At 40.2% G+C, this 25,706-nt stretch overlaps 1 protein-coding gene across 2 annotated transcripts in view; it reads right to left on the reverse strand.

Annotated features, from left to right (window-relative positions):
* Nucleotides 1–12,783: 12,783 nt before the first annotated feature.
* Nucleotides 12,784–25,706, reverse strand: part of LOC101846268 (WD repeat, SAM and U-box domain-containing protein 1) — a 32,631-nt gene continuing 19,708 nt past the window's right edge. Inside the window, exons 4-12 of one of the 2 annotated variants that reach the window (XM_005091912.3) lie at nucleotides 24,038–24,249; nucleotides 22,976–23,080; nucleotides 21,229–21,322; nucleotides 19,820–19,853; nucleotides 18,999–19,039; nucleotides 17,725–17,831; nucleotides 16,533–16,754; nucleotides 14,622–14,774; nucleotides 12,784–13,970 (exon numbers count right to left, since the gene is read on the reverse strand). In XM_005091912.3, coding sequence (XP_005091969.1) covers nucleotides 13,819–13,970; nucleotides 14,622–14,774; nucleotides 16,533–16,754; nucleotides 17,725–17,831; nucleotides 18,999–19,039; nucleotides 19,820–19,853; nucleotides 21,229–21,322; nucleotides 22,976–23,080; nucleotides 24,038–24,249 — 1,120 coding nt within the window. In that variant the 3' untranslated portion in view covers nucleotides 12,784–13,818. The remainder of the gene's footprint in view (nucleotides 13,971–14,621; nucleotides 14,775–16,532; nucleotides 16,755–17,724; nucleotides 17,832–18,998; nucleotides 19,040–19,819; nucleotides 19,854–21,228; nucleotides 21,323–22,975; nucleotides 23,081–24,037; nucleotides 24,250–25,706) is intronic. The other variant, XM_005091913.3, reaches the window with a different exon arrangement.

The following is a 25,706-nucleotide window of genomic DNA, read 5'->3' on the forward strand; positions in this document are numbered from 1 at the left end:
ACACACACACACACACACACACACACACACACACACACTCACACACTCACACCACTCCACACCCCCCCCTGGTCTTGGGAATGATCTGATTTTATTTTTCATGAAGTAATTTGAGGGGTAATTCGCTTACTCTTACTGTAAAATGCAAAGCACCCTGAATGTCTTTTTGTCATGTGGGAACTTCCAGTAGTTTTGTTGTGAAGAAGGTCTGTGGATTCCCTTTGCGTGTGACAAGAGTCATGAGGAAGGGCTGAGGTGCAGATCTGAGGCACATCTTGTTGACTGGCAAGTTGTGAAAGAGTGGTGTCTGTTGACTTGTTCTGCCAAGCTTCTATGCTATATATGTGTTACTTTGTTAGCCCCCTACTTTTGTTTTTTTCTACTCGCTTCCTATAATTTCGGTCTTGTCCTTGTGCTTTCAGCCTATGTCTATACGACTTTCAGTGTGTCTTGATAGGTCCTTTTATTTTGGCAAATTTACTCCTATTATCTTGTGTATAGAATGTACCAGTACCAGGTGACTCATTTGAACGACGTTGATTTCACTGTAATATGGCTCCTTGATTTGTCTTTGTTAGGAAAAAATAATAATTGTGTACTGAATATCTGCTTTCCATGTGGTCAGCAAGTTGGTGATCAGTTTGTGCGGCAGGAAAACCATGTGTCGGAAGCAGACCTGCCAAATACTCTGATAAAATAGGAGCTCTCCTTTTTAAAAAAAAAATTGTTTTCTTACTTGCTAGAACCCAGATTGAATTCGCACAGAAGCTGTATTTTTTTTTCTTGAATTCTGTTTCCATTGATCTTGAAAATACACCTTTTTTATTTGCAATATTTACACACCTGATCGTTAATGAAGTGAATATTCTCCGTTCAATTTTTTTGTTTTGTTTGTTAGCAGCAGGCATACTTGGGAGAGACGGGCTTGTTGAAAATGTCATGAAAAGACTCATTTTTATTTTGGTGTATTTGCTAAACTTGTCTATGAATATAACACAGTCAGTTTGGTACATTATTTTAATCTATTGGGGTTCTGGAGACTCTAGAATTTTTCCAGTAACTCCTGTTTTCTTGGAGGATTTTGAGGAAAGCTCCTATTTTTTTGTAATGGAGTAATTAGCAGGTCTGCAAAAGTAGGAGGGTTTAAATGATCCACCTTGGAATTGGCTTTACAATCAAAAGCTGCTAATGATCACTGTCTCAAGAAAAATGGAACCAACTTGTATGTGATGCTATTTCAGAGGGAGTAAAAAGCCTTTGGGGGTTAATGTTCGTTTTTCTGGATTTGGCAACTCAATGCTTTTGATTTGCGGCGGGTTCTGGCAGCCAAGGGGGGGGTATACCACCGTTCTACACATTACAGAAAATGTGTTGTTTTTTTCTTTTCTTTAGAACAAGTGTTTTGTTTTGTTTTTTTAAATCCTGTTTTTTTCTTTTCTGTGAAGTGGGTAATTTGATAACACACTGTACAGAAAACAGTACCAATAGTCGTACTGTTTTGTCTGTTGAGTTTTTTCAATGCCTTCACGTTGTTGTGTAAATATAAAGGGACATTTCCCTGTCACTGTTGATGCATGCAGTGGGAGTGTTGTCGGAGAGTCAATTCCGTTCTTGTGTCATGCATTTATAATGCCCTTTTGTATTTACTTTCATGTTAAACTGACTTCTTGTTTTTTTTTTTGTAGTAACGGCCAAGCTGCCCTCTAAGAAAATGATTGATTGTTCAGTTCTTTTTTCTTCTTTTTTTGGGGGGGTTAAGATTCAGGTTTCATTGGGTATGTTTTTGTTCGTCTCTTCACCACAGATTGATACTTTGTTAGTTGGGAGTCCTATCCCACTCCCAAAATTGTGACATTGTCGAGATTGTGTGAACTAGTTCTTTGAAAACTTGATGACCAATCATCTGGCCCTAATGGAGGACAGGGCTACCATTGCCTGTCCAGAGTCCTACAGCACTGTATTCTTTCTGAGGGAAGGTACATATTATATTGATATTTACAAGATATTGACACTTTATGCTCTTTTGAGCATACTGGTCTGGTCACAGACAATGATATTGTGATTGCAACTCAAGTAAGTCAACCAGTCTAAACCAACTGCAAAACTATTTGTTGGCCTGTTTATAGATATGAATCTTATCTTTGACAAGTTATTTTGCAAGAAGAGACATCATAGGCTGATTTCAGATTTTTTTCTGTTGAAAGAAAATCCATAAGGTACGACTTAGGGAATGGAAAATGTGCTTTCAGCATTTCTTTGTTCTGTACCATTTGTTTCTGGTGTATGTTCTTTTTGAACTTTTCATGTGATGGGGCATCATGCCGTGTTGTTGTAGTTTTATACAAAAGGGCTCCGGGCCTGTTCAGTTCAGTGCTTTTGTCCAGTGGTGTACTGCCAAGTGTTCATCTTTCGTCCGTGTAATGATTTTTTCAACCATGTTTTGAAGATACTGAATACGAGAATAAACCTTTCGTCTGTGTGATTCAGCTGTGGGACGGAGTACAGGGACTGTTTTTCCCCCTTGGTACCGCCCGCACAATTTATTCCCGATTTATTCAACGTTCTTTCGTGCAAAAACAGCAAATGTGAATTTTTGTTTTCTTCTGCCTTGAAAGGGGACGTTATATGATTATTTCAACTTATCACCCGAATGCTGTCATCTGAGGGAATAGAAGAGAATATTGAATGAACTTTGAAGTAGACAAAGGCAATGAGGCTGTATGGAAGTTAACTATTTTTTTTCATTTATGTATGTTTAGTTCTCTGTGCAAAAAGATCACTAGATTGTAAATGGTATTGGGGGATTTTTTAAATACAACTGTTTTGTGAATGAAAAATTATCCTTGAGGCCGTGTTCACTTTTAAGAGAAAATTAATCCGTTTTTTTTTTGTTTGTTGAAATTTGAAAGGACCTTTTTTGATTGTAACTTTTTTTCCCCCCATTGAGAATTATGTACTGAAAGTAGACTGAAGTTAAAACCTAAAGAAAGATTCATCATTTTTGTCGGACAATCTTTTTTTTGTTAATTACTTTTGAGTAATGAGGATGATTCAGGGCGCTGTATGATGTGGATAGTTCCACCAGCTGCTTGTGCATTTTGACTTGAATATGCAGAGAAATCTTGGCCAGGTGAAATAATTTAAAAGAAAATGTTTCTGCGCTAATTTCAGGCTGCTTTGGGCATTTATGTGCAAAATTGAGTCGTTCATTAGCTTCACAATAATAAATAGACTGTATCTCAGTGCTCAGGTGGTAAATAGTGGGATGGAAAGTGTTGTTGATAATATGTGCACTTTTTGTCTTTGTAATTACTGGGTTTTGTGAAAACGAAACCGTGGTCCAACTGGCGGTGTACTCCCCACTCATTGATGATGCATGTCTGTACGAGGGAAGCCATCGCCTCATTTGTCTCTCTCCATTCTCTCCTCATTGTAATGCATAGCCGCCTCAGTTGACCTAAACTGTGTAGATGATGCTGTTCAGTGTTATTCGACTGAAAAATGTGGGTGCTGTCGCAAGAAAAATTATTTTGACTGGACTTAATGGAATGTGGAAGAAGCACTGGACTCGTTGATTTTTCTCGCGACAGTGGTGATGATGTCTGACTGACGGGCGAAGGGTTACTGGGTTTTTTTCCCCTTTTTTTTGTTTGTTGTTGTTGTTGTACAGGAAAGGAGATAATTCATTGTCAATGCATAGATGACCAGCAGCAGTGAAGTGGTCACAGTTGGATGATATACATGTTGCTCTCCCTTTCTCTTTCTTGTTACTTCATGAGTCATCATCACCTTGGCTTTCATTGTTAGATGTGGATGCACTTCAGTCTGTTGCTGGTTCCAATTTTTAAATGAAAAAAAAAATGTTACTAAAAAATGTCTAAAAAATCCTTTAAAAAAAGCAAATAAAAATAAATATTGAAAAGAAAAGTTGGTTTGATTTGTGTGCATTTCTTCCTTGTCTTAGTTGTTGGTTTAGTTAGTGTTGGAGGTAGCAACAGGATCTGTGACTGACTGTGGGAGCAGTTATAGGGAAGTTGTAGCTGTGTGTGTGTGTGTTGACTGACTGTGTGAGCAGTTATAGGGAAGTTGTAGCTGTGTGTGTGTGTGTGTGTGTGTTGACTGACTGTGTGAGCAGTTATAGGGAAGTTGTAGCTGTGTGTGTGTGTGTGTGTGTGTGTGTTGACTGACTGTGTGAGCAGTTCTAGGGAAGTTGTAGCTGTGTGTGTGTGTTGACTGACTGTGGGAGCAGTTCTAGGGAAGTTGTAGCTGTGTGTGTGTGTGTTGACTGACTGTGTGAGCAGTTATAGGGAAGTTGTAGCTGTGTGTGTGTGTGTGAGTTGACTGACTGTGTGAGCAGTTATAGGGAAAGTTGTAGCTGTGTGTGTGTGTGTGTGTGTGTGTGTGTTTGGCTTGTGTGATGTGAACAAGAACAAGAAAAGAGGGGTTGTTGGAGTTGGAAGGAAAATACAGATTTCTAGTTATGGGAATGGGGGGGGGGGGGGGGGGCACAGGAACAGTTACTTTTCGTTTAAGTATGAATTTTATGACACATGCAACACAATGAGGTCATATAAGTGCCGCAGATTAGAGGTGGTACAAGAGAGTTACAAACGCAGTGAAGGAGGAGAGATCAAGACGATGGATGTTTGACAGGAAAGAAGGATCAAACCACACCAGAGCACCTGTCAGGAGAAATGGTTTTAAATATTCAGGTAGAATGTAAAGAAAATCAAAATGAAAATAGTGCACTGTGTAGACTGTTTAATGTAATAGAAAACAAATTGCAAGTCACAGTGGAGTGAAATAGTTGCCAAAAATCACATCATTTAAGAAAGGCAGATAAGGAAAAAAACAACTTGACCATTATTCAAAGCCCAGTTCCTTCCTTTATGCTCATAGCGAAGGAACAGGTGAGCTCGCTTAAGCAAAAGGACGCTGAAAAGCTTCACTTATTATACCATATATTGTTCAAAGATCATGAAATTGTTTCATAGTTCTGTTGTTTTAACCCTATCCGTACGCCCTGTGCTCATTTTGTACCGCCGGGCTAGAGGTGGGAAAAATCCGGATAATATCCGGATAATCGGATAATCCTCAAAGAGACATTATCCGAATTCAGACTCTTAAACCTCTTTCCTGACCCGTCTGCCGAAGTGGGTGAACCCATATTTTGTTGAAGTGATTGTGATGCTAATCCGTTTGTCTAATCCATTTGCTGGATCGGTTCATAACATATTTACCGAAAAGGTGCACTAACATATTATCCAGATTTTGCTAAAGCGACTCATTGCCCAGCCCTACCCCGGGTTGCCCGGGGTTGTATTTTTCTCATTTTGTACCCCTGGGGTTGTATTCTTCTCATTTAAGAATACTTCTAGTGCGAAGATCTCTTTGAAAAATTTCAGTATTTCTCAAAAAATCATTTTTGACAGACTGCTATGAAAAGCGTACGGATAGGATTAATGAGTTAATGAGTAAATTTCCTCTTTGAAAGTGATGGTACAGATTTCCCCATGTCGTATGGATACGATAGTAAAACATGACGTACAGATATGGTTAAATAAACCGGTGCAGCGAGTCGGCACCATGTATTGGAATTGGAAACAGAAAACGGTAGAAGAGACTGGACTTAAAATCATGGTCATTGAAGAGAGACGCAGAATTCACAGGCACGGGAACACATAAATAATATGTACAGGAAACAGGACACTGATCAGATTATAACCATATTAATTTTAAAATTTTAAAATATCACAGACGGCAGATTTGAACTCAAGAATTATAAACATTAGCAGTACAAAAATAACTGTTGGGGAAACAATCTCAAATAAGACTCTGCCTGAAATTATGACGGCTCAGGTCTTGCCAAGGGGCAATTCTTTTTGAAGGCTTCAACAAAGTCGGGTGAAAAAACCCACAAATTTGCATGATTCGTTTTTTGCAGTCCCACCTTAATGATCAGAATAGGGCCACAACTGATTCGATATCGCTTTGCGAATACCGCATCAAAATCTGACTTCTGCTTTTTTTTAATGGTACCGGTACCAAAGTTGATTTACATAATATATGTACATGTATTATTTTATCTGAAGTTGCAGTATCTCCTCAAACAAACTAGGTAGCTTCGACCACAATGCTTCTATTTTCTGTTTTCTCTGACCTCTTAGGGACTTATGCCTCAAGTCTCAGATTTATTCAGATCTGTTGCCTATCAACCAAGAGTCGAGTAATTTTCATTGCAAAAAAAATAAAGCAGCAAAAGGAAAACTCGATGAAGGTTGTTTTAAGTTCTACATCCATGCAGAAATCGCTCACCGCTGTGCACAGTAAGAAGAACCGCTGTGCAAAGTAAGAAGTCAAGAACCTGCCACTGACAATGAAGAAACCTTCACACCACAAAAACAGCCTACTCCAGAGAAGAGTGAATGGACTAGAGTCCTTTCCTGATTTCTTGTGACACTTCTTATTTAATTTATTGTACAATCTCTCTCTCTTTCTGAACTCTTAGTTGTGAATTATTCTTCACTGTATGCTCCGAGACGGCCTTGGGCTCTATCATCTTGGGTAGGATTGAGGAGCAGGCCTGGCACTTAAAGGGTTAATTAACACTCAATAATTTAATGATTTAAAAGAGAAACCTGTTCTGTTAATGCCGAGACACATGGAAAGTTTTACACAACCATAGCTTTTTTAAAATTACAAACTGATATATATTGATAAATAATTCAGAAACATCAAAAATTATTTGACGTAAAAATTTCACAACCATTTCATCATGTGTTCATTAAAAGTAAAATGATCACACATACATAAAATTGCCTCAGAATTATTTTGTCCAAAGTAAAGTGCACTTTAGAATTCTTTATAGTGTTCTTTTGACAAAATATTTCTGAGGTGACGATAAGAAAGAGAGGCATGAACTAGACACAACCACCACACAATAATAAATAGTCAGCTTGGATATTGCACCTCAGAAGAGAGCTCCATCATAGAGAAGTGCTGAACACGCTCAAAAGTGAATTGTTCATTAAAACAACACCTCAAGGTGTGCATTGCATAAGTGTTTTTCTCAAAGTTATAGATATATATAGCATCATATCCAAGGGCAAAACTTCTTTGAGTAGTAAGGCTTGGACAACAACAAAGTAAAATGGTGCGAGAATTTAACAAATTTATTTCTTGTCTCCTCAAATACCCACAATTTAACAATATGAATACAAATACAGACAGGCCTCAGTGATTCTGTATAAACATCATCAGAGTGAAACCCATTTCCTTATATATTTGAAAACAGGACAAAAAACTGCAGCAAGTTCATATTTCATTCATGCTGCAAAAAGCATAAAAATTCAAAATGTGTCTCTGCCGTAAATGTCAGGTATATATTCACAAGTATTGTACATGTACACAGAGATATTCCTAATATAATGTATGGACCCTTTCTTCAAAGAGAAAAAATTACTGTTTATTTCACCCCCCCCCCCCCCCCCCAAAAAAAAATAAAATAAAACCCAACAAAAACCCCCCACCAAAAAACAAACCCCACCCAAACTGAAAACTAAAAACAAAAACAAACCCTAACCGACCGAGCCCTCCCCCCCCCCCCCCCGAAAAAACCCACCAAAACAAATCACACATTCGCACAATTCACACAGAACAGCAAAAATATAGTCTTGCACACACACAGTGAACAGATTTTCAGGGTCCACAGATTTTTCTCATACATCATATTTAAAAAAAAATTTAAAACATATATATATACAAACAAACACATATACAAGGTAAATATTAATGCATTATGAATGGATTTCCACATCCTACTGATTTCACTATCTGCGTGCAAGAATATGTATATATAACATGGCATTGGAAAAATCGAAAACTGCTAATCAGGAACTTAAAGAAAAGGCAACAGTAAAGATAGAGTCCACGGTATAAAACAGCAACAGTCAGTGCAAGAAGGACAAGAAAGAACCGCTGTAATCTAAATACAATACTCTTCTTTCGTGAATAAAACATGTACACGTACTTGGCGTACTGATAACTATATCAAGTGTTACATTTACCATCTGAGATCTGAAGTAAGAGTCCGTGAAAAAGGCACAAGGCACAATAGATGACATGCACAGCTATCAAATCAGTGCTGGAGTCAGTTTTTAAAAAATTAAAGGTGAGAACTGTGTTATTCCACTACAACTAGAGCATTGCTCTAAAACAAACAAACCAAAATATACCCCCCCACCGAAAAAACCCAACAAATAACTCCCCCAATAAAAAGCACCAGAAAAAACCCCCCAAAACAAGAGAGCAAAAATAAAAAAACCAAGCAGACAGTTAGTGGAAGGAAAATCAAGTCAAGTAGTAGAAAGACAACAAGAATAGAGGGAGAGAACAGAAGAAGGACCTGCCACTGTAGTCTGTCGAGTGAAGCAGCAACATGCGGTGTGAGAGGGAACAATCCTGGCAGAAGAAGTCACCAGAACAAGCATCGCCGTGACGACAACATTTATGTACACAATTGAAAACATGAGCAAAGAGGCGGGTGGCACATCAGTTCAAGCAATGTTGGAAATGTTTGTACACGTGTATACAGTGTATACATATCGTCGTTGCCGCCAAAAATCCACTGTTGTCCAAATTGGGAGAATTTTCCATTTTTACACTCTCTCTAAAGCTCTACCAAAGATGCACCTTTCAACATCACCAAAATACAGTTTGATATTACGGTCAAGGCTTACAATCTTCTTGATTTTTATAATTTTTGACAGGAACAACGCAGCTAAAGCTAGTTTTTTTGTCGCCGACGTAAAAAAGTACCCAAACTGAGTTTAGTGGACTGCTCACGGCACCGACGACAAACTTTGGTAAATACGGAGTAAAATATCCTGGTGGCACAAGCTTGATGGAAAAGGTCATGTAATAACAAGAACACGCAAAAACAATACGAAATAAATTGTCGCAGGGAAAATGTGACGGTAAACTTAAGTTTGCTGATTCAGTGGAATGTAGAATTTTTCTTTTTCTAGTCTCAGTGCACAAGAGTTTCTTCTATAAAGCACAATGTGTACAATTTTATTAACTTAGAATATTCTGCTCACAGCACAAGCAAACTTTTGTTGCACAGGACTTCATATATATATATATATTAAGTGATGAAATTTGTAGAGGCATGCTTCTTCGCTTAAAAGCCAACATACAAGGCATGATGTAGTTAGAAAGCCTCTCAAATGTTCTCGCTTCATTTTTACATAGTTTTGGTCTGAGCACCCGCTTAGTAGGCTACTTGTAGCAGCACATAGACCTGAGCACAACGCATTTTGTGTAAAACCTTTTCACTTCAACTTCAATCTTCTCCCACTGCTCCCAAAAAATGAAAGTGACGGTGGATGACGTTTCCACATTTTTTCCGAACCTTCTGAAGAATGCATACAACGTATTTAGTGTGTGTGTGTGTGTGTGTGTGTGTGTGTGTGTGTGGGCTGAGATAAATGTAAAAAGAGTCTGTGTTGGAAAGAAGACCAGTACCTTTAGTTGTTTTTAAAAATAGTTTTAGTAAGAGTTTTACGGCACTTGCAACCTCAATAAGGTCATATAAGTGCCGAAGAATAGATGTGTTACAAGAGAGTAACATACACAAAAAAGAAGGAGGAGAGATAAGGACGATTGATGTCTGATAGGAAAGAAGGCGCAAACCACACCAGAGCGCCCACCAACCACCCACTAAGACCAGTACCGAAGAGGGAGTAACCAAACAAAGGCATATAAAAAGAACACATAATATTATATATATATAAAAATATATAGATGGTGAGGACTTACACAAAGAGAAGAAATCACCTAAACATTTAAAAAAAGAGAGAGCCCAATCTATACAACTTATGGTTGTCATATATATGACATATGCAAGGGAAATAATTATCAAAACATCTGAGACAACCTGAAGGTTTAAAAATAACAATACACGTTCAGGCCACGAACAGGTTCACAAAGTGCACTCTCTTGGGAAAAAAGCAAGTTTATGAACCCGACTCAGCACCATAATATATGCAAGCAGAGAACACACATACGGTTCATCTTTAAAAGGAGGCTGCTGAATTCATCTTTTAAAAGGAGGCTGCTGAATTCATCTTTAAAAGGAGGCTGCTGAAGCCTATCTAGAGGATTTCAACGCCTCTGTGCAGCTTATTAACAGTTTCTTTTTTGATGCCTTGGTTTCGGTTGATCATAGTAAGTGTAACATTCACTTCAGCAAACAAATATATTGGTAGGAATATCAAGTGAGTACTGTACAGTACACCACTCCTTTCTTGCCTTTGGTCTATTTCACTTATAGTGTTTACACCAATTTCCTACTTGGCTCGGTCCTATCGGAGATGGACGTTAAACTAGGAGGTCCCGCCCCTTAAACAACCTCATAGTGTTGATAGGGGCATCAAACCCATACTATTTCACCATTTTAAAAATTTAAGACGAAGGTTTTGAATTCACAATTTACATCACCCAGTGTCATATATTTCAATGCAGTAGTTTTTTTAACAGTTCGTGAACTATTTGACTTCACAAATTTCTTCAAAAGTAGCAATTTCAACTTGCGCTTGACAAACATCCAGTACACAAAAGTCAAACGCGAAATTGTAGCAACAGACAACAAAACAACAATACAGGGAAAAAAAGGGGGAGTGGGGGGGAGTGAGGGTGTGTCCAGCACCAAAAAAACATCATGGTTGTTGTTGTTGTTGAGCTGAATGGTAATTACTTCTTAGGTTTATTAATACACTGCCCTTTTTTTTTTTTACAAGCCAAAGTTTTCAAACTCTAAAAAAGAAGCTTACGAAACGATGTCATGCAAAATAATACTGATACAGAGTAATAAGAAACAAATATTACTGGAAACCCTCTTCTTCAAAAACAAAACCAAAATTCTCATTGAATCCAACAAATCCAATCCGTAAATTGGAAAAAAAACCCAACAACTTACACTACAGCAAATAACAACAATTGTTTTGAAATGATTACTTAAACCTGCTGAAAAAATTGTCAAAAATTTTGTTTAAAAGGCTAAATTTGAAACATATTAATAATAATGATAAATAGCATTTATTCTGCCCATTTCATTTTGACAAGTTTTTTATATTGCATCCCTCTCAGCGAGACTGCTAATGGTATTTTCATACGGAAGATATATCATTTTCACCCCCCCCAAAAAAAACCCCAACAACCATTACTCCAGCAGGTATAAAAAACTTTAATAAGTAGCCCCCCCCCCCCCCCCCCCCCCCCAGTCAACACTGACTTTTAAACCCTTTATACCTTATTGAGCACTAAACAATTCTGTTGGCTCGCATTAGAAAGAAAAAATGTTTGAAGGATTACAGGAATCTTGTCTCTTTTTTAATTTTAGTAAGAGTTTTACAGAAATTTTCTGTTTGGTGTTTTGTACTTAGCCTTCGAGATGTCAATGATCAATTTTTAGTGTTATTCATTCACACTCAACTTTGCTTTCCACCCCGTCTGGACCAAAGGCAATACTGGATTTTCAAGAATATGCATAGCTCTCAATACCAACCAACATACATAGTCAACAGAAAGAGATCTGGGCTATGGTTAGCCCCTCACAACTGATCATATTCACTACCTTAGAATTACAAAGTTCTATCTGACGTTCCCGGCAGTTTGAGTTACTTATCTATCAAAAGATAGATTCATAAGACGCATGCTACGTATCCCATGGACAGCTAGAAAAACAAACGAAGAAGTCCTGGTTGAAGCAAATTATAGAAAACAAATTATCACGAATATAAGAAAACGACAGGCAAATTTCTTTGGACACACAATGCGGAAAGAAGCATGAGAGAATATTGTCACAACAGGAAAGTTTGATGGAAAGAGAGGCAGAGGCAGACAGAGGGAAAAGATACTAGACAAGATGACAACATGGTTGGGAGCAGCAAGAACAACAGACACCATTGCTGCAGCAAAGGACAGGGTGAAGTGGAGGTCCATGGTCGCCCACGCCAGTCGGCAAGGCACCGAATGATGATGATCTATCAAAATCATCAGATTATTCAGAGTCATAACATCACAACTGAAAGAGCTGCGGAGCTGGCCTACCATAGAAAACTGCATCTCCCCTCGATGCTTAAAAGGAAACAGAGAGGATGAAAAAGTGAAAAAGTAAGTAAGATTCAGAGTCTTTATCAAGATGTTCAAGGAATTTCATTCAAAAGAGCCCGACATGATGTGAAACTCAATAACTTGGGCGTCAAATTTCTCAAAACTAGGTACTGAGCAGATAGAACTTAACTAGGTAATTCTGAGGTAGCATTTTGAAGGCAGAACACACACACCAGGTGGTGATGAACTGTACGTGTCAGGGACTGGGGCCAGGAAGAAAAGGTAGGGGGGCTATGGCAAGAGTACAAACAAAGGGATTTAACAAAGCATAAATTACACAAACATTGGTTTCATATTTAGGTTAAAAAAGGCGTAGTTTTCGTTTACAAAAATACGTCAACTTTGAATAGCTCAAGAGAAGGCATGCTGAGAACAATTCATTCAACACTAGTGATGAGAAAACTGGTGCATCACAGAGACAAAAACAGAAAACATGACAATGCAAGATTCCATAGTTTTCTCAGTGTATATCTGCATTTAAAAAGGCCATAGTAACAGACTGACAAGGACAATAACTCTCCATCTCAACAAAAAACCCAAAACCAACGACAATGGTCGCACTGCCTGAGACTTCTCAACAAGCAAACCATAAACTGGCTAATGAGCTCCTTTTTTTCTCTTCTTTTAAATGTACGTGCTTTCACATTCCACCACAATTTAGAATATCTAGGAGGGGGGCTTCCACCCCTGCCTATCAGAGCCAACGAGGGCTGAGAGGGATGCATCGTCCCAGGAGAAAGGAGGAGATACTTGATAAAAATTTTCTTCCCAACTCGAGAATTGAACTCAAATCTCCTGAATGCAAAAGCAAAGCGCCTATCCGCTACACCTCAGATGACTGTTACGGAGCTCATGCTCGAGAACAATGTCAACGGTTGTCAGTGACACTTCGTGTGGGGAGGGGTCATTGAGGGCCGGTGTCATGAGGCACAAGAATTTGAGAGAATATTTTAGATTTCTAAATTTTTAGCTAGAACTCAGTACACTGTTTAGGTTTGATCGTATTCTTTTGCCTGGGTTGAGCGCTATAGATGTCATAAATTATCATAATTATAATGAATATTTCCTCTTCCCTCATTACAATTATCAGAAGAAAAATTCCTGGTATAGGCAATACAATACAAGACAAAAAACAAACAAACCCGAAACTACCAGCACAGGAATACATTTCTTAAAGTTCATAAAAACGATACGACTCCATTTCGGTCATAAAGGGTTTAAGTTAAAGAAAACAATTTAAAAGTCCAGCAAAAAAGCAAACAAAAGGCTAAGGCGAAACTATACAATGTCAGATTTGACAGAAGCATCCTGTAACAATCACAGCGAAACGAAACACAACCTTTTACCAGCCCTATCGAGTAAAATATATTTTTTTATAAAGAAAAAAAAAACTTCAATATATTTAAGCAGACAAGCTGTAGAACAAATTTTTCAAACATCACTGCAAGAGGTAAGAGGTAGATACAGTTTGAAAAATGTGGAAAATGGTAAACTTAGTTGCCATCAAAATATAATTCCTTTTTGATTTCACAGCTCTCAGTTAAAATACTAATACCAATAACAGATATTTCCAAGTGTGGTAGAAAATTTTGTCCCGCTAACTTCTCGAGGGTTCAGGGGTCAGAGGTGAAAGGGGAAAGGTCCTCAAGGGTTCTGCAGAAACTTCTGGATCATCATCTTGAGTGTCCTGTTTGGTGTGAGCTCTGCCGAGTTGAGCTGGACATTGGTCATCGGGCTGCGTTGGTCACCGCGACCCATCCAGGCCACTATGGCAGGCCGGTCGTACGTGTAGCCATCTGTGGAGACACCAGGAGACGGTATAGATGGTGAGTGTGCTCTAACTGTGTGGCTAGTTTCTTGAAAATTGTTCATCACCCTAAAAAAACAACTCTCATAAACCAACACAGGAAAAAACTCAAGACAGCAGCACACTGAAAGAAAAACTCATATAGGAAAACTCAGAAAATACATAACAAAAAAAAAACCAAACTTGGACAGTAAAACTCAAAACACCAGAACACAGAAAAACTCAGACAGAAAAGCTCAAGACAGCAGCACACAGAAAGAAAATCTTGGATGGAAAAGCTGGGACAGAACAGGAGCAGAAAAACTCAGGCTGGGAGAGAAAAATTGGGACAAAAAAAACTCAGACTGGGACAGAAAAATTGGAGAAAAAAAACCCCTCAGACTGGGGCAGAAAAATTGGGACAAAAAACCTCAGACTGGGACAGAAAAATTGGGACTTAAAAAACCTCAGACTGGGACAGAAAAATTGGGACTTAAAAAACCTCAGACTGGGACAGAAAAATTGGGACTTAAAAAACCTCAGACTGGGACAGAAAAATTGGGACTTAAAAAACCTCAGACTGGGACAGAAAAATTGGTACAAAAAAAAAAAACTCAGACTGGGAGAGAAAAACTGGGCCATCACCACACAAACGACTCACCTGAAGCAATGACCGGGTCCTTCATGATCTCCTGCGTGATGGGACACAAAAACTCCTCGGGCGTGTCCGCGGGCTCTGACCGACCGCCACCGATCGGATGTCGCTGGACGGCCGTCCGAGCGCGGAGGATTTTGTTCCTGTGGCCCAGAGCAGCTGCAAAAGAGCAAAACGTGAGTCTTAGTGAGTGTGGGAACTGACTCTGAATCAGCTGAAGAAAAAAAAAAGGATCAAAATGTGTAACTTATCACTTCATTATTCATTGTTTCAGGAAGCAACATCCCTGCACTCCGGACACGTCCAATGACGCTCCGTTGCTCTCTCCAAAATGTCACCGAGGGTCTTTCCACTGATTGTGCCAGTGCATATCTAACTTATCACTTGTGTAAAGTAAGTAACTTCAGCTCTTTAATTGTGGAGAAAATTAATTTTGGAGTCAAAACATCCTTTTTCAATTTTCTTTAGAATACATTCGTTACTTATTAAGGATTCAGAACAAAGGCAGCCTAAGAGGGTTCCATGATGATACTGGGGAAATTTGGCATCAGGAGTCTATTAGTTAGGCTGTAGGGCTCATAACCCAAAGGCCATGGGTTCAAACCCCATCAGGGGCCTAATGTTACCTTGTGAAAGGCACTTTTCAGGAATTTTTCTGACTTCATCCAAATGGGAATGGCTATCTGGCTATCGACAGCAAAAGATCTTTTCAGCTTGTTATTGTTTAAGTGCTTCATCAGCAGCTTGCATTGAATGCTTCCCTGGAAACAAAAAATGTTTCTGAGTGTTTTAAGGTCTGCCGGGGTTAACATTAGTAACATTACTAATAATATTGGTTGTAAAGTGCATAGAGCTTGCTACTGAGCGGGGATGTGCTATAAAAATAATCGTAAGGGTACAAATTTTACTTATTAAGTAGGATACGGGAAATGGGAATAGAGAGGGGAGAAGGAAGAAAGGAACGATTATCTGGAAAGGACAGACGGCGCCATAATAAGACAGCCACCGGAACAATCAGTAGGGATACCTTGCGGGCTTTGGTGTTGGGGGGAACTGAGCACTTATGGACATGTCCGGTGTGCAATGACGTTGTTGCCCAGGACAGGTAATACAGGTAATACAATGTTACAAGCTATTATATTAAGGAGTCTGAAGACACTGCAGTTTAATTTTCAGTTTTTCATTAGTTTCGTTCAGATGTAATCTTGGGCAAGTCCGTCTTCTAAGACGTCATTGTAAACAAGTGAAGCCTCCGTTCACAAGCAGTGCGTACTGATTCCACAATGACTTGACGATCAATTCTTTCGATTCCCTTCATCGAACGGGTACCGAACTAGTGGCACAATGGAAACCTGCTATAACAGGGACGGTGGGACCAGAGAAAAAGTCCCGTTATATCCGACCCCAGTTAAATCAGAAATGCAAGGGAAGTAAGCATTTGTGGACTAATTCAGCTGTATGTATTCATAGGTAGTTTCCCTTGTCATAAGTACCCACGAACAGGGGTTTTGGACATTGGCAGGCCTGCGCAAGACACATTAAGCGTGCGTGTAGTTAGGCTAAGGACTAGATGACCGAAGTCTGCAGGACACCACAGCCCTCTCTCGCTTCACCCGATGCGTGTGCTTGCAGCAAGTGCGTGGCTTGCGTGGGCTTGCTCAATCACTGCGTTACTCTCTCTCTTACTTTTTACACATTGTTAACGAGCCTTTAACTGATTGGGCTCCGATGATGCCCTGTTATTGCCGATAATTTTTAATACAGGCAAAGAGTAGGAACAAATGAGGTTTTAAAAATCCCTGTTATTACTGGTTCCCTGTTATAACTGGGCCTGTTATATATGGTTTCCACTGTAATTATTTGGTTGGCTAGAAGAATGGGGAAACCCCCCAAAATATCCATCACAAGCGAACTCACCGACGTCCAACGACGTCCTTAGATCCTCTCCCGTCAAGCCCAACAGCTCCCGCCCATCGATGGCGTTGTCCCGGAACTTGTCCTCCAGCTGGGCCAGACCCAGCGACACCAGCCAGTGGCACACGTCCTCCACGCTCCACGTCTCCATGGCAACCTTTGAGAAGCTTCCGCCGGCCAGAGAGTCCACCTCCTCTCCCTGCTCGTAGCCGCTGAGGCCTTCTGCTTGATGAGAAAGACGAAAGCAAGTGGGAAGTGGTCAGACTGATGAGACACGCTGCTTTCTTGTAGGTTTGGCAGTGTTTGAGCGCATGCACTCCACAGCCTGCACGGTATTGTTGCCGTGATAAGATTGGATATGTAACATCGGGTAAATATTTTTTCATGAGCAGGAAAAAAACTGATTTATTAAAAGGATGGCTTAGAGGTATCTGATTCTCATATAGTTCACTTTTGGTTGTTTATTTGAATGTAAATTTATAACCAGCATACGAAACGTGCTTTGCGGAATACTTTTCGTGAAAAAAACAAAATTGAACATTTTGTAATTATCTGATCTTACCACGATGGTGACAATATGCTTCCGTGGAAGTAGAGAATGTTTCTGATCGTTCTAGTGTCTGCTGGGGTAATAACGATTGTAAAGCGCATTGACTTAATATGTACCTTGGGTAACACTTAAAAAATCATTGGTCCAAAAGGAGTACATTATGCTGTTTTATTGTATATAAGTAAAAGTACAACGGAGCAGCCATTGCTCAACCTGCCCTCAAATGTTTCAAATGGACAAAGAGCACTGGGTATTCTTGTCAGTTTGGTTAGTGTTTGAGTACGTGTAATCCGCAACTTGCACTGTATGAGTCCCGGGACGACGAGAATATTTCTAGGTGTTCTACGGTCTTCTGGGGTGATATTAGTAGTAAAGTGCATAGAGCATGCTGTAGAGTGTGGATATTAGCTTTATAAAAACACTTATTATTATTATTACTTGTATTATTATTATCATTATAATTATTATAATTATTATAATTATTACTATTATTACAACATTAATGCGCCAACATAGCAGTCGAATTCACATTTCACGTGTGCCACAACAAAGACCCCCTATAGGATCACACCACAGATGCTGGCGTTGTGTTATGAGAATGCCCGAGTTCTCCCTGATCTGACACTGACTCCACAAGAAACTCACTCATTATGTCAGAGGTGTCGTTCAGTTGCCAGACTTTCACCGTGTTGTCGTTGGAGGCAGTTGCCAGACACTTGCTGTTGCTTGAAAAGGCACAGGATGTGACGTAGCTGTGCCGGAGAAAAAAACACATGTTGAAAGGAGGTCAGTGGGGCTGGTTGTGGGGCTGAGCTGGGGGCTGGGGGGGGGGGGGGAGGAAAAAAACCACATGTTGAAAGGAGGTCAGTGGAGCTGGTTGTGGGGCTGAGCTGGGGGCTGGGGGGGGCGGAGGAAAAAAACCACATCCACACATGATAACATTAACAATCATTTATTGCTAAAAGGAAAGGGTGAGGCGGGCGGGGAGGGGTGGGGGGTGAGGCAGGATTTATTTGCCAAGATGTTAACATCAGGATGAGTAGAGAAAACAACATTGACAAGATAACCAATAATTAGTGCTGGGGAGATAAAAAAAAATTCTTTTTTTTGGGGGGGGGGGGGGGTGAGGGAGGTGGGCACTTGCTTACTTATAGTAGAGAGTTTTACAGTGCTCGCAACTGCATAAGATCATATGAGCGCCAAGGGGTGGGTGTCAACAGAGAAGTCTTTACAGGGAATCAGACTAAGACTGCTCACCTCTCTAGCTTCAACAGTACAAGGTCTGCATCGGCTATCAAGGCACCCCGGAAATAGCAGGTCACAAGAAAGTGACAAACATACAAAAGAAGTAGAGGAAAATGACAATAGTAAGGATCAGAAAAGAAAAAGAAGCAGTTCCCTGTTGTAAATCAGGCACAGTTATGAGCGTAACATGAGTCAGCCCATTTACATTTCTACTATGCTTGAACGAGAAATGTCCCCCCTTTGGGAATGGCCTAAAGACACTACAGTGAGTGGCACACCCTGGGGGTTGGATGGGGGGGGGGGAGGTGAGGGAGGAGGGCATGGCACAGACGTTAAAATAATTTGAGTAAAGACAACCACATTGACATGGTAACTGTCATTTAGAGTTTGGGGAAAGGGGGGGAGGGGGAGAGGATTTATAAGCTTAGCTGTTAGCATTTGTGTAAAATGAACCACATACTCACAACAACGGTCATTTAGTACTGATTAAAAGCAAGACAAACAGAGGCAAAAGATGAATAGAAAGAAGTACGATCTACTAATACAGCCTTCCAACCATCCGCTCTAATATGAGCAGGACACCATAAAATTGATATCGCTGATGATGGTATCAGCATCAATGGCACATAGATTGTATCTATTAGAGGATAATTACAGATAATATCAGTTCTTACCTGGAATGTCCATCGATGCTAATCAGTGTTTGTTTGGTTTCCTGCAGAGGAAGATTCAGGAAAATGTCAAAACTCAAATGTGCAATTAACCTGATCAAAATCACACAAAACCAATAAATTCACTGCAGTAACAGCACCTCTACATTTCAGGTCATGGAAAAGTATTGTATGAATTTAAATTCTTGTTATAATTATAGATATGTTTTACGCCTCCATCTACACAATTTAGATCCAGCAGAGGGTGGACTGCTTTGATCCGTCAAGTCAAACCACGTGTCCATAAACGTACAGTTTTCTAGGTATCTTACATGACAACCATAAACACACAGTTATGTAATAGTTCCCCTCACACTTTAGGCTGTGATCCTCACCACAGAAGTCCTATGTTTTGCAACTATCTTCTGCTTTTGAGTTTTTTCAGTGGTTGGACATTTATTCTCGGACATTTATGCAATAAAACACACTGTCTTTTGCCATTCTATCTGTCTGAGTTGTTTTGGTTCTACTAAGTCAAGTTTCTATGTCCTGTTCCCATCTTCAGTTAGGTATCCGACTTTCTCTTTTACCTTATGATAATCATTTCTGTTGGATTTTTCAACACTTTGTCCCACCGCGGGACGCCGATCAGCGACGGTGTGATATAGCGTGTACCGCATCTGTCCATGGGGATAAGTGTTGCGCGCTCTGTGTGCTGCTTGGGTGGAGAGTGCTTATTACACTAGTTTTTTCCTTTTAAATACCATTATGAGCCTTTATAAAGTGAAAGAAATGAGCCTGGTAACTACTGTTTCAAACTAAGACATACATGCACATTATCTTACCACATTCCAAAGTCGAGCTGTTTTGTCTAAGGAACTGAGGAGAAGAGAAGAGAAAAAGAAAAAAGTTAGTTAATATTTTAGTCTTTGAGTTATAAACACACACACACAGTAAACCAAAATGTGTACAGAGAAATTACTGTGCTGAGAGATTATTCTTTTTACACCCATACAAAAATTGTCAAGGAAAGACTGCATAAGGAATGGAAAAGTCCAAAATTTTAACACGGATAAAACCAGTCATGGAACATATATAGGAATTCAAATAATCCAGTGGTTCGGTCATCTGATGAAAATAACTTCAAATCAACAAGTTGCACTGCAAGACACATAGGGCCCTGAGACAGGAAACGTGGCCAACCCCACTGACGCTACAAGAGAAGCTATACAGGCCGACAGATGAACTGAGCAGGACGGCCCAATTTATGACAGATACCAGACTTCAAGTGTGATGCGATCGAGAAGAAGAAGAAGAACCAGCTGCATGGCATAAGTTAACAGCTCAAAACAGTCAGTATACAAGTATGAGGGCATGGGCAGACTGCGTAAAACTTGTTTGTTTTGTTTTAGTAAGAGTTCTACGGCACTTGCAACACAATAAGTTCATATAAGCGCCAAAGATTAGAGGTGTTACAAGAGAGTAACGAACACAAAAAAGAAGGAGGAGAGATAAGGACGACAGATGTTCGATAGGAAAGAAGGAGCAGACCACACCAGAGCAACCGCCAACCACCCACCGCAAAACTTGGCTGGATGGCACCGGAGAGGTCATCCAAAAGAATAACATATCAACAGCAGAAGCCACTCGTATATCCCTTAACCCAGAATTTAAGGACCAGATACCATTGGGATAAAGCATATTCAATTTTGGTACAGACCATACCCATCTCAACCAATGAAGCAACAAGCTCTTTGATTTCGCAAGCATAATAATATACTCCAGTCTACTATCTCTTCATTTCTCTCAGCAATGCTTCTGAATTTTTGTTTTTAAAATTTAATTTAAGTGGTTTAACACTGCCATCAATACAATTTAGGTAATTTAGGAGGCAACCTTCAACCGTTCCCGTCACAGTCAACCCAGGCTGAGAGGGACACAACGTCCCAGCAGAAAGAACTTGATAAAAATTCTCCGTTTGGGAAATTTAAACTCGAGTCTTCTCCGTGCGATGGCAAAGTGCCTAACAGATAGCCCCCCTCTCCCACACACACATACACCTCCTTCCACATACACATACACACACAAATGCACCCCCCCACCCCAACACACACATACCCCTCCTTCCATATACACATACACACAAATGCACACCCCCCAACACGCACACACCCCTCCTCCCACATACATACACAAAAGCCCCCCCCCCCAATACACACACACACACACACTGACACACACCAAGGTGACCTACCACGAGGTAAGCAGCGTCCCGTCTGGGGAGAAGGCCAGCCACAGAACAGAGTCGGTGTGTCCTGGTAGCATTGTGTCCAGGATCACCGTTACATCTGGGGGGAGGGCGGAGGGGGCAACGATGATGTTTTCTTAGTTTTCTTAGTATTGGTGGAAAGGTTGAAAGGTTACACAGTTTTTTTAGTGTTGGTGGAAATGTTGAATGGTCATAGTTTTTTTTAGTGTTGGTAGAAATGTTGAAATGTCATACAGTTTTCAGGTCTGTATCGGTTAAAGTAGGCAAGAAAAAACAAACAAACAGCAGCGCTGAATGGACACACAGTTTTTTTTAGTTTGTATCATTTGTGAGGCAGCGTGGTGGAATCAGGCTCTCGTCAATTTTTGGGCATGTACAGTTATTGGTATCATCCTAAAGCTTGTTCACTTGTGTTTATTTTGATGAAAAAAATATCCATTTATCTTGAATACAAGTCAAGATATTTGCGGATGAAGGAGTTGGGGTCACCTGTTTTCAGAGGAAAAATTAGTGAGAAAATGGCTGCCAAAGATTCATTATTTCCTTTGCTTAAAAGTCTGTGGTAACTGAAAATTTCCATTTTTTTGTGCCTTTAATCAACGTTTTTCAGAAAAATCCACACCGAAATGAGTTCTTTAATGGGCATGAAAGGTGTTGAGTCAAAAAACAAAAATTTGATAAAAATTCGCAAACCAGCAGAAAAATGAAAGTTTCTTCACTTTGATTATTTTGACGAGAGCCTGATTCCACCACGCTGCCTCACATTTAGAGTTGTCAGAAAAATCAACTCACAATGCTGAATGGTCACACAGTTTTTAGTTTAGTTTTAGTATGAATTTTACGGCATTTGCAACACAAACAGGTCATATAAGTTAAGTGCCAAAGATTAGAGCTGTTACTAGAGAGTAGTATAGAGAAAAGGAAATAAATGCATGGACAAAGTAGGAAATACACCGACAGACAGACAAAGCAGGAAATACACCGACAGACAGACAAAGTAGGAAATACACCGACAGACAGACAAAGCAGGAAATACACCGACAGACAGACAAAGCAGGAAATACACCGACAGACAGACAAAGCAGGAAATACACCGACAGACAGACAAAGTAGGAAATACACCGACAGACAGACAAAGCAGGAAATACACCGACAGACAGACAAAGCAGGAAATACACCGACAGACAGACAAAGTAGGAAATACACCGACAGACAGACAAAGCAGGAAATACACCGACAGACAGACAAAGTAGGAAATACACCGACAGACAGACAAAGCAGGAAATACACCGACAGACAGACAAAGTACAGAGAGAAAGAAAGAGGCAAGAAAACCAAGTGGAAGGGAAATAAATTTTTAAAAAGCCAAAGAGACAAAGAGACAAAGAGACAAAGAGACAAAGAGACAAAGAGACAAAGAGACAAAGAGACAAAACAAAGTAAAAGAGACTAGAAAAAGAAAAAAAAAAAAAAAAAAAGAGGCAAAGATACAAAAACGATGAATCAGCAAAAAAGACAAAGATAAAGCCAAAGAGACAGAGAAAAAGGCAGAGACAAAAATGATGAATCAGCAAAAAAGACAAAGATAAAGCCAAAGTGACAGAGAAAAAAGGCAGAGACAAAAACGATGAATCAGCAAAAAAGACAAAGATAAAGCCAAAGAGAGGCAAACACAAACACAGACACAAATACAAACACAAACACAAACACAAACACAAATACAAGCACTCACTGACAGATCCGACCTCTGCTGTGAACATCCACAACTTGACCAGGTTATCCTTCCCACCAGTGGCCAACAGGAATTGTCGCACGGAGCCGGACGGTGACGGCTGACCTGTGTCCAACATTATCATGATGAAAGATGATGGACAATATTTATACTGATGAGGTCAATACATGAAATCATCTTGTAAAATATTTCTTATACATGTAACCTTAACCCTATCCGTACACCCTGGAGTCATTTTGTACCTCCGGGGTTGTATTCTTCACATTTTAGAATACTTCTAGTACGAAGATCTCTTTAAAACTTTCATTATTTCTCAAAAAATAATTTTGACAGATTGCTATGCAAGGCGTACGGATTGGATTAACAAGCAAATGTCCTCTTTGGAAAGTGGTGGCACTGAGTTCCTCATGTTGTATGGATACGATAGTAAAACACGATGTATGGACAGGGGTAAAAGCCTGTAGGCTTCTATAATAAAAAAATACTTTAGGAACACAATCACTTTCAGAATACTGATTAGATATCTAATGAACTATTTTTGTAGTCTTCTAATGCTAGAACAAGTCCCTGACGCAAATTTAAAACAGAAAAGGAGAAAAGGAGTTGAGTGACACATTTGTGTTCAGGAACTTTCACCATAGATTGAGCAGGACTCGAAGAACAGAAAAAAACAACTCCAAAGTAACTAGCCAATCAAGAAGCCTGTCCCCAGCCCCAACCCAACCATCTAAATGATCTAAATACTTGTTTCAATGGCGTCATAAACCAATTACACCCCCCCCCCCCAACTCTTCTAAATCTACTAAATCATGTCGATGGGGTGGGGGACTTAGACAATACAATCACCCCCCACCACCCCACCCCCCTTCAACATGAGCAAGGGTGTAAAAGAAAACAAAAAAGAACCAGAAACCCCCCTCCCAAAAAACCAAAAAAAATCTCAACAAAGAAAAAAAACCCCCCCCCCCCCCCCCCATTGAAACAACAACCGAAAAACAAAATTTAAAAAGAAAAAAACAAAAAAAACACCATTCAAATAACAATAACAAGTGTCCAACTGACCAGCGGATCCGTAGGTGGGAGAGAACTGGCAGCAGGCCACCCCCAGGTCGTGGCAGTCGGCCACCCGCTTGAGGGCCTTGCCGTGGCCGTAGAGGGCGTCCCACACCAGCAGGTCCCCGCCCAGGTCACCGCCGGAGCTCCCACTGACCACGTAGTGACCGTCCGGGGTGAAGGTCGCAGCCATCACACTCTCGTCGTGACCCTTGAACGATCTGAAGGGGGAGGGGGTGGGAAGTTAAAAAAAGTTTTAGTAAGGTCTTTACGGCGCTCGAAACTGCATACTGTCTAGAGGTGGGCAAAATCTGGATAATCTATAAGGATAACCGGATAATTCTCAATGAAACATTATCCGAATTCAGACTCTTAACTCTCTTTCCTGACCCGTTTGCCGAAGTGGGTGCACCCATTTGTTGACGTAGTGCTAATCCGTTTGTCGAAGTGGTTCTAACCCATTTGCCAAAGCGGTTCATATCGTAATATTTGCCGAAGAGATGCACTAAAATAGTATCCGGATTTTGCTCAGGCGACTCATTGCCCAGCCCTAATACTGTCATATGAGCGCCAAAGGGTGGGTGTCAACTGAGAAGTCAATACAGAAAATCAGGCTTACTTTGCTCACTTCTCTAGCTTCAACAGCACAAAGTCTGCTTCGACTATCAAGGCACCCCGGAAATAGCGGGTCACAAGAGTGTGACAAACATTCAAAAGAAGTAGAAGAAAAATGACGATAGTAAGGATGAAGAAAGACAAAGCAGCAGTTTCCACTATGTTGTTTCGGAGCAGTATGAGCGTAACACTGATAAGTAGCCTATTGAAAATTCTACTGTGCATACGAACATCGACTTATCAATGTTACTGTCAACATGCTGAAGGTAGATAGATAGATAGATATATAGGTAGGTAAATAGGTAAGTAGGTAGGTAGGTGGGTGGGTAGGTAGGTGGGTAGGTAGGTAGGTAGGTAGGTAGGTGGGTGGGTGGGTAGGTAGGTAGGTAGGTGTAGGTAGGTATGTGGGTGGGTAGGTAGGTAGGTAGATAGAGAGGATGGGTGTTTGGTGGGAAAGTAGGAGCAAACCACACTAGCGGGCCTGCCAACAACCCCCAGGAGCACAAAACATGGCTGTGAGAGAAATTGTTGTAAAAAAAGGAGACAAAATATGATTGATGAGCCAGAGAGTGTTTGAGTGAGGGCTTTACGGCATATATATATGAAATATATATATATATATATATATATATAAAATACAAAACATTAGTGGTGTACCTAGAGAATAAAATACAAAGAAATGGAGGAAGAGGAGACAAAAGGACGATAGATGTTTGATCGGAAGTAGGGAGCAAACCGCAGGATAGGAGCACTCGCCAACCACCCACAGGAACGACGGAGAACAAAGCACAGTAATTGTAAACACAGATTTGCCATTTAAAAAACCCCCAAAAACATAACAATCCCTCCCCCCCCTCCCAAATAAAAACTAGATAAACACCATGGGTGGGTCGAGTGAGTACGGGTTTTTGTTTTTTGTTATAGTAGAGGTTTTACGGCGCTCGCAACTGCATAAGGTCATATGAGCGCCAAGGGGTGGATGTCAACAAAGAAGTCCTTATAGGGAATCAGGCTTATTCTGCTCACCTCTCTAGCTTCAACAGCACAAAGTCTGCTTCCACTA

Source organism: Aplysia californica, unplaced genomic scaffold (assembly GCF_000002075.1).
Source record: "Aplysia californica isolate F4 #8 unplaced genomic scaffold, AplCal3.0 scaffold00037, whole genome shotgun sequence".
Lineage (NCBI taxonomy): Eukaryota > Metazoa > Mollusca > Gastropoda > Aplysiida > Aplysiidae > Aplysia > Aplysia californica.